This window comes from Malania oleifera, chromosome 1 (assembly GCF_029873635.1).
Source record: "Malania oleifera isolate guangnan ecotype guangnan chromosome 1, ASM2987363v1, whole genome shotgun sequence".
Lineage (NCBI taxonomy): Eukaryota > Viridiplantae > Streptophyta > Magnoliopsida > Santalales > Ximeniaceae > Malania > Malania oleifera.
In genome coordinates this window covers 5984927-5995059 of record NC_080417.1, presented here as the reverse complement: position 1 = coordinate 5995059, position 10133 = coordinate 5984927, and the positions used below count along the sequence as shown (strand labels likewise).

Genomic DNA, 10133 nt, shown 5'->3' with positions numbered 1-10133 from the left:
GCAATGGACCTTTTCTACGAGTCCTATTATTTGGGTCAGTTTGGGGCCATTGGGCTGATCAACCAAAGGGTACCCTAGCCCATCCTCCATAATTTTTCAAAAGTTATTCTAAAACTTAAAAAATAAAAAATATCAAATTGAGAATTTTTGCCCTTCAATGAATTTTAAAATTAAAAAAAAAGTTTAATTATTTTAATTTTAAAATAAAAAAAATCTATTAAATTGCTTAAAGTCCACAATTTGTAAACATTATAATTATAAAAAATAACTTGTAAATTGAAACAAGTTTTAGAAAGATGATTGAAGCAAAAAATAAATGATTGAAAATTGTTGAGGTTTCCCTTAAGTAGAGATCATGGAGGATAAACTATTGGGAGGATTGTGTCCTTACTGAATTGTGTATACTCAGTGTGTAAAAATTTGTCATGTGATATGGTTCTATCTTTTTTATTTTAAATTTTTTTTTTCTAGGCTAAAGTAAAAACAATTATCGACACATGGTGAGCACTTGATGTAACGACCCGAAAAATAATGGTATTTAAATAATAAAAGAAAGGGAAATGGAAACCGAAAACAAAATGAGGCAGTCGACGACATTGCATTTTGAAAAGCATAAATTCTGAGGAATTTTTCAAGTCCTTGTCAACGAGGGTATAACAGGAGCTCGTTGACGAGGGTTGGAGTTCGTCGACGAATTTTCTACAGGACTCGTTGACGAGGTGATGTGGCTCGTTGACGAGGATATACCGAGGGGATGATTTTGGGAGTTCTGAATTTCGTCAACAAAGGGGAGAATTCGTCGACGAATTTTGTGTTGACCTCGTCGACGAGTGACATGGCTCGTCGACGAAGGCCATAGTTTAAATAGGCCTAAAGTTCATTTTTGGATGAAATTTTCTGCGCAGAGCTTCTCTCTCTCCTACCCTTCGGCCCTTCCCCCTTCTCTCTTCGATTTCGGGTCAGATCTTCGTCGGATCGATGATCTCAAGCCACCACCACACTCCTGGAAAAGTTCTCTGCAAGTCTGCCGAAGCGAATCGTCTGTAAGGCTGAGGTAGAAATCATCTCAAATCAAGGGTAAGGTTTTTTACTCAATATTTGGATTTTTAATAGTTGAGGAAAGTGTTGTACGCGTAGAAATAATGAACTTTAGTTATGGAAAATTTTGTTTTCAGCTGGTTAAGTCGGGTGTAGAACAAATTTTCTTAAGAGCTTTTTAAGAGTCAGGTAAGGGGATAAATTGAGTTAGTTCTTTTATGAAAATATATGCAAATTATTATAGCATTTGATTTTAGGGAAATGAATATATTTATATACAATTTATATTTGGGAAAAATACTATTAAAATGATGGTATGTTAAATATGCGGAAAACTTGTTAGTGTGGCATAAGTAAAAATTGTTATGAAATACTGTTTTCTGGGAATGTGTTAATGATACGAATTTTTAGAATGGAAAACCGGCGTACGGGCCGAGATTTTTATATGTTTTGCCAGTGTACGGGGCGTGCTATGTGTATGATTTGCTAGCATACGGACTGAGCTATGGATATATTTTGTCGGCGTACGGATCGTGCTATGGATGTAATTTGCCAGCGTACGGGTTGTGCTATGATATAATTTGTCGACATACTGGCCAAGCTATAGATGTGATTTGCCAGTGTACGAGTTGTGCTATGATTTGTCGACGTACGAGCCGAGCTATGGTAAAATATGAAATACCAGTGTACGGGCCGATAATTTTCATAATACATATATATATATATATATATATATATATATATATATGCAAAATGATATGATTGATTTGATAATTAATGATATGAGATATCCATGTATCACAATTTTAGTATATGTTATATGATATTAGAACTTGGTTGACTTGGTCTAAGTTAACACTTGCACGGTACCGTTACTATGTGTCCATGGTCTTTGTGATCATGATATTTGTGTTAACATCGCTGTACAGAGTGGTGTGAGATTGCATGGTCGATGTGGTTTTTAAGAAGTGTGTGAGCGCCCCCGGTGTACAGACCTGGTCCGGTAGACCCATCAGACTTACAAACTATATTTTTGACTTGGCAGTGGTCAGTCAACCATTGTTAGGTCCCGCCTTCGGACCACACAACTTAATCATGTGGGGGTAATACATGACAATAGCCAACTAACCTACCAGGAATATTTTTGTGTTATTATTAGTATTATATGAGATGATATATGATTATGAAAATGCAGTATGTTCTGCCATGTTTTGATGATATATATGTTTTCCCAGATTTGACAAAACAGTTATTGAATATGTTCTATATGATATATGTATAACACGGAATACTCATGTTGCCACACATTGGTATTAGTTTATTTTCCTTATTGAGAGGTGTCTCACCCCAAAATTTTATAAATTTTCAGGAGCCCCTGATAGGAGAGCGGAAAAAGCCCCACCGATTTAGAGCTATTGTCTGCCATTTTTGAAGGGTAAGTTTTAGTATGGACAGTTGGATTTTGTGAGAAATGTCCCTAAATTTTGTTTTGGAATGTATATACTGAAATACAGTGGATATAGTGACTCTAGTATTTATAGTAATGTGATGGATGTTTTGTATTTATAATATTGTCATTATATGTTTCCTGTTGCTTAGGCTTCCGTTATGTACTCTGATGTATCCCTGGTACCCACGGGTCCAAGTGGACTATGATCTACTGAGTTGGGATTTGTGATATTGATTTTATTATAAAAAAAAATGTGGAAATTAAGCAGGTCGTCACACTTGATGCACGACCATGTGGAAGGTTCAATCTTCTTGATAACGTCTTAATAGGAAGACTCAGGATGGAGATTTAAAGGGGGAGGGGAAAAAAGGAAATCTTAAATTTTCTTTTCCCCTTTCAAAAAAAAATAAAAATAAAAATTCTATAAGTAAATGTCACATTAAAAGATGCACGATCATGTAAAGTGGTTTCTAATTTTCTATAATTCCTTGATTGAAGGGATACTGAGAAAAAAAAAAATGGAGAGGATTTAAAAATTAGGGTAGGGATCCTCTCCTTTGTAGGGGGCATAGGACGATCTTTCTCTACACCCTTAATTTCTTGATACCTAAAAAACTTCACATATCACTGGTTGTAATTTGAATATTTAAAACGTAACATTTTTAACTCCAAAACCCCCCTTAATTTTGTTATAGAGTCCAACAAATTTTCTTTCCATCTTTCAGCACTAATCATGTCTTCATCTTTCCGAGCTAGTTGTAGAATGCCCAAATATATTGACTACAAATCTAGCTTACAAACAAGCAAAAATTCTCTTAGCCTCCTCCCTCTATATCCTTCACCTCCCTTACAGGTGAGCATTCAGTTGGTTCAGTAAATTCAGTTAATTAACCAAATTAACTAAAAATTTTGGTTAAAAAAATCTCATTAACCAAACCGATTGAAATTTCATATTTAACAGAACTTAAAACTGACCAAATCGAATTTCGATTAAATCGATTAACCAATTTTAACCAATTTAATATTTTAATATGTATATATATATAATTTAGATTTTTAATATATATAAAATATGAATAATATATATAATTTTAATATATAATATATATAATTATTTATTATTAATTTATACTGTTCGGTTAATTCAGTTAACCGAACTAACCAAACCGAAAACCGAAATTCAATGAAAATGAAAACCAAACCGAACCGACCGAATTTACTTGATTAATTCAATTTTAACCAAATTATGCTCACTCCTACCTCCCTCCGCTTCCCCCTCCTCCCTCAATAATTTTATTGCCTTCAAGTTGCTGCTAAACATATTGCAATTTGTTGGGTTACGAGCAAGCTTCTACAAGCTGCTATTGGAAAGCCTCAAAATGCTCTATTACAGGGCTGTAATATGTTGATTTATAGGATTGTGATCTTCTTTGTTACAAGACCACTGCAGTATGCTCTGTTACAGGACTACTGTAGTTTAGTCTGCAATCTTTTTTGCAATTTACAATTTACTCAGCAATCTAAAATCTGGTTGAACATCAAATCTGCAATCTACAACCTGCCATCTACTTCACAATCTACTTTGCCATCTGCAATCTGGTTAAACTCTTCCTGCAGAATGGAAATTGGTAGAACTACATGATACACCATGCCTTAATTTGTCTTCTTATTCCTGTTTTCCTTGTTTGTAATCTTATTTTGAAGATCGTGGGAAAAAGAAGCCCTGACAACTTCTATAGAATCATTGAGTGGGTTTTATGTTTCGTTTTATTGTCCCAATAAACTGATTGAAGTTTTTGTCATTTGTCAGTCCCTCTCTGTATTTTCCTGAAATTACATTGATCAGGTAGCTTTTTGGGAGTACATATACAAATATAGGATTTAACCATTTTGTCATCCAATTAGTTATTTTCTTAAAAATAGATGATTTAATAAAATTATTTAATAGACTTGGCCAAATTCTTTAATGTAATGATTTGATTTAATAGAGTTGAATAAATGAAAATTTGAGTTTGGATTAGTGAACTCTATTGGATCCTATAAGGAAAAAACCCTCTTCATCTCCTTATTTTACTCATTATATCTAATTTTACACATTATACATTGTTAATATTTATCTGTAACAACAAAGTTCATTGTTAAATGTATGTTCTTAATTTAATGGATGAATACTTGATGATAAGAAGACTTATAGATAAATTCAAGGAGATTTGTGTGTTGCAAGGAAGGTTTTAGACAATCCAATAAGCGAGATATATGGACAGAAATCTCTCGAGCAGAGATGAGGTGTGGTTGCTAAGCACAAATGGTAATTTCATGCAACCAAGAGACGAAATATTTTGTCTCTAAGTTCATCCATGAGCACAATCACGACCTTCATATTCTTGAGTGTGCCTACATGATGTTGTCACAATGAAGCATATCACCAACATAAGCTTTTGAAGTTAATTTAAAATATTATTATGGGTTTAGACTCAAGGCCTCAAATAAGCTTGGATTTACTCATAAAGAATAAAAGAATTACCTTCGTTCCAAATGTCAAAGAGATTTACAATATGGAGATGCTGGAAGTTTGCTTCAACATTTTCAACAACAAAGCTTGGAGAATCCTTCATTTTTTTTTTTTTTTATGTGATTTAAGTGGATGTAATGAGATGATTACAAATATTTTTTGGACAGATGCAAATATGATTATGGACTACGATTATTTTGTGGATGTCATTACATTTGACATGACATATCAAACTAACAATTTAAGCCAATCACTTGCAATTTTTGTTGGTTTCAATCATCATAGACAAATTGTGATTTTTGGAATTGCACTCTTGAATGATGAGACAACACAATCATTTGAGTGGTTGTTTGAAGTCTTTTTGGAAGCAATGCCACAAGTAGCCTAAAACCTGTTCTACAAACCAAGACGTGGGCGAAGGCAATTTTTGTTGTTATGACCTATAGTATAGTCTCCTTACTTGGCATTTAAGGCAAAATGTCATGAAGAATATAAGCCATATATTTAAAAGTATTGATAGGTTTAGTGAAGCATTCCATACATTTAAAAAAAAAAAAAAAAACTACCTTACATAATTAAAAAAAAAAAAAATTTAAAAATAAGTCATGTTTTGTTTTATAATTATTTTGAAATCTAAAAATAAAAATAAATAACTATTTTCCATATTGTATAAACTCTTTATCTTGTAACTTTTAATATGAATTTTGAATTTTTTTTTAAAAAAATATGCTGAAATTTTTATTTTTCAAATAATTACTAAAAAATGTTTTTCACAAATTAATGTACATTTAATTTTTCTTACTAATTAATTACAGTAAAAATTTTATGCTTCTAATAATATTTGATACAAAGAGAATAAAATAAAAAATAATTTTCTTTTTAGTCTTACTTAAAAAAAAAAAAAAAAAAACGAAATTCTTTGTCCCGCATCCTAGTTTTCAAGTCTTGAAATTTTAGTTCAATGCTACTGGGTTTGGATCCATTACACACCGAGACTGGGCCGTCAGGGCCTGATCCACTTGTGATCCGGCCCAACAAATTTCACCTGAAATCTCACCGGCCTGGTTTGCGCTCCCCACTGGAGTGGTGTTTTTGGGCTTTCGTCTTTTGTAGACTCAGAGATTGCTCGGACGTAAATGGGCGGCGGCGGCCGAGGTCGGAGCGGTAGTTGCAGCAGTAGCAGCAGTGGGGAGGAAGATGGTGACGCCGATTGGAAAGCAGCCATTGATTCCGTTGCTGCTACCACTTTTGGTTGTTCTCTTGCAAATGGATTCACCGCTCCTTCCAACGACTCACGCCTTGACCACTCAAACCCTTCTACAAAAGAAGATCGAGAGAACAAGCTGAACCATCCAAAGCCCAAGCCTCATCAGAATAAGGTCATTTTCCTCCTCCCTAATCTATGTTTATATCAACATGTGATTGATGGGTAGACAAACACTGTGGTATGCTGGTATTGCGTATTAGCCTTTAATTTGTTTATATTATGCATTGATTCAGTTACCAAGGTTTAAATAAATTTCCACCGAAGAAACAAAAAATAGAGAATTGATGCTAAGACAGAAGGTTAATTTTGTGCTGTTGAAACCGTTGGAACTGGTTATTGCCATTCCATGGTGCGATTCTGTAATTTCACCAAGAACCCTGAAGGTGAAAGTTGAGGTCTCGAAGCAAATACATAAATCATTGAGATTCCTATTTGAATTTAAATTTCTTTCAATCTTGGATTTCAAATTATGTTATCCCTGTGTTTAGGAGGTTAGAGTTCAGACCTTGAAGATATCCTTTCATCTATTTTTCAGCTGGAACAAACCTAGTTTTTACCCAAACGACGAATGCTGTCCTTTAGGACATTCTGTTGGTGTTCGTGAATTGTTGGAGAGAAAATGATTGGCATTGGCCTTCACAATTTGTTTCTATTCTCAGATTTCTCAAGTCTCTATCTAGAGTTGCACCATTGAACAGGCAAATGTTTAGTAGGGAAATCTGTTTCTTAACAAGAGTGAGAAGAAAATGGATTTTACAAATTTGTTTTCAAGGCTCTTAGAAAATTCATTTTACGGTTTGCTACACTACAGATTATTTGAATAAATCAGTGTCTGCTCATTGATTACTCGAGAGTCTCCTATGTCTAAATGTTTTCATAGGGAGTTTCCTTTTCAATAAGTTTGCGAAAACTGAATTTTGGATGCATATTGGATTTTGCAAATTTCTTTTCAAGGCTCTTGGAAATTTCATTTAAAGTTTTGGTTCACTATAAATTGTATGAATCAATCAGTGTTGGCTCATTGAGTCAGTAGACTACTAGTCTGTTTGGCTCTGGTTTTAATTGATGGATGGTGATGTGGAAATTGGTGATATTAGGATTTGGTCAATTGAAAATTTGAGTTGAGAGTTGATGGCAACACTTAAAAAAAACATTATGTATGTAATTTGTTTTCAGAAAAAAAAAAAAAAACAAAAACAAAAACAAAAAGGACATAGAGAGAAAGAGAATTTAGCCTATTCAAATGAAAAAAAACTTGAGAGGCTTTTAATGGTGGAGGAGGAGCTTTCAAGTGAAATTCCTTCCTCACAAAAACAAAACATAAAAAAAAGAAATAAGGGGAAGTAGTCAAATACCACCCATATAAACCAAGTTGATGATTGACCACAAATAATTGGCCACACTGCTTTCTATCATGTTTTCTTTGCTAAATTCAGAAACACAATTTGAAAAAACAGATAATGTGCACATTCAAGAATATTTACTTTCGTTATTCCCCCTTTATAGTTTATATGTATGATAAATTTTTTTGATATATTAATATGTAAGGTTTTATTCAGGTTAAAAGAAAATGTAAAAGGATACTCCTTAAAAATCCAACTACCTTGCTGTTTGGATTAAATTTCCTCTCTGCTTGCATCCCTACCATTTAAAGCTTTTTATGTTTGGATTCTTCACTACCTTGTTAATTTGTGAGGTGACTACAGTCCTTATTGAACTACAGGCACAGAAGCTTTTGGATGACATCTTAGAGAAAACCATAGAGATAGTGAGACATCCCATTCATGGTTCGGATGATGATCCTGCAGTAAATGAAGGTGGAATCAAATTATTTAAACATTCTCCGCTTGGGATAGTGTTTGATCACATGGGTAAGAAATTTCATACGGATAAAGTTTTCATGAAATATATTCAAGTTCTACTGTCCATGAAGTGGTTTGATTTCCCAAATTTTCTGATTTTCTTTACTTGCTTCTTTCACTGGAATGTGGGGATGGTTTATTTGTAAAGCCTGATTATTGGACAATATTTGATGTTGATGATGCCGTTCATTTCTCATGCACAATTGCAAAAGCCCAATGTTGTAAATGGGGGGCTAAACATTATTTACAGGTTCACTAAATGAACTGTTATTTATCTATTGATTTTGGTAATTATCAGATGAACTTCAAGGACCAAAGAAAAGACCAAGACTCCTTCCTGGGGAAAAGATTGACGAGAAATCAAAGAAGGTAAGCTCCTTTGTTTTGTTGATACTCCAGTACTTATGTTTGATTTGTTGTATGTTGGATAAAAAGAACCATCGAAGCTCTAGAACTCCACGGGTGTTATATTTGACACCTGTGTGACACTCTATTGACATGGTAGTGTGCAGAAACTTACCGACATGCCATTCCTTTGAAGTTGGGGGGTGGGGGGGAGAAGGGTGTTAGGGAATAGGAAAGGGATTAACTCATTAGCCTTGCCATTTCTTTGAAGTTGGGAGCCATAAGATGAAAGGTTTTCTTCCTCCTTGGTGAGAGAGCAAATCTACTAAGTTTTTCTACAGCATCTCCAATGTCAGATCTAATTGTACAGCATCTCCTAAATGCTGCACTTTTTTTTTTTTGGGAGGGGGGAGGGGGGGGGGGGGGCGGGGGATTAACACATTAGCCACGCCATTCCTTTGAAGTGGGGGGGGGGGGGGGGAGGATTAGAAGGGAAATAGGGAATAGGAAGGGGATTAACTCATTAGCCTCGCCATTCCTTTGAAGTTGGGAGCCATAAGATGAAAGGTTTTCTTCCTCCTTGGAGAGATGGCAAATCTACTAAGTTTTTCTACAGCATCTCCAATGTCAGATCTAATTGAATTAGTTACAAATTGTAGACTAGTGGTAATGTTGTTATATTCCTTGATTTATCACTTTCATTCTTACTCTCTAGGGAACAAGTGTGCTAAAATGAATAGGAGTAGAAATATGTTTACAACTATCATAGCCATATTTACTCAATTTTCTCAATGTAGCAATTTGCCTTCGGGAATCTTACCATCCTATCCCCATTCTCCAAACCAAATGTAACCTCAGTTTTCTGAAAAATGCTATATTGTCATGTTGGTATCATGTCATGTCCATGTCACATACTATTCTGGTGCTTCGTATATTATCCACCTCTTGCAAGTTAATATTTTTCCTGAGAGCATTCATGATTACTCGCAGTTTAAACAGCGACTTGAATCTGTTGCTGTTGACGGAATAGATATTGTGGCTGCAGCGAGAGATGCATGCAAGAAATCATTGGCTAGACTAGAGGCTAGAGATGCAGCCGCAAAAGCAGCAGCCAAGAAGGAAGAAGAAAGAGTTGCAGAGCTGAAAAGAATTAGGGGGGAGCAATGGTTGCCTTCTATTGCCAGAGAAATGGGGATAAACCTTTGAAGTTGAAAATAATTTTATGCTCAAAAGAATTACTGCTCTTCCATTTTCTGTTGTTATTTGCATTATGTTTGATCCATTCAATGATCTTTAACATTTTGTTGACCAATCTCTGAATTCTTTGTATCACAAAATCTTGACATATTCAATGACATACAAGCGAATCTATGTAGTAATTTGTTTAGACATGTTGTACATCTTTAGGTAATGTGATTAATTATTTTGTTGTAATAATGAATATAATGATCTCTTATAAATGATACCACTTGAACGCACATTTCAAACTTATTACCATATATTTATGAATTATTATCAAATGGACAAGGTCATGGTTGGCATACGTTTGTTTTTGGATTAGTTCACATATTGGATTATAAGTCATACATTTCTTAACTCAAGTTTGCTTTTTAGAGTTTTAACAATGAAAAATTATTTAGAAATTTTTTTACATAAATT

At 34.2% G+C, this 10133-nt stretch overlaps 1 protein-coding gene across 1 annotated transcript; it reads left to right on the top strand.

The window, feature by feature from the left end:
* The first annotated feature begins 5966 nt into the window (after positions 1–5966).
* On the top strand, positions 5967–9861 carry LOC131165084 (uncharacterized). Its single transcript, XM_058122753.1, has 4 exons — positions 5967–6379; positions 7991–8138; positions 8428–8498; positions 9465–9861. The coding sequence occupies exons 1-4, from the start codon at positions 6137–6139 to the stop codon at positions 9678–9680; spliced, it is 678 nt and encodes a 225-aa protein (XP_057978736.1). The 5' UTR covers positions 5967–6136; the 3' UTR covers positions 9681–9861.
* Positions 9862–10133: the final 272 nt, after the last annotated feature.

Coding starts and splice junctions, on each gene's coding strand:
- LOC131165084 (XM_058122753.1), top strand. CDS start 6,137: ATGGGCGGCGGCGGCCGAGGTCGGAGCGGTAGTTGCAGCAGTAGCAGC. Junction 6,380..7,990: donor CCAAGCCTCATCAGAATAAG/GTCATTTTCCTC, acceptor ATTGAACTACAG/GCACAGAAGCTTTTGGATGA. Junction 8,499..9,464: donor TTGACGAGAAATCAAAGAAG/GTAAGCTCCTTT, acceptor GATTACTCGCAG/TTTAAACAGCGACTTGAATC.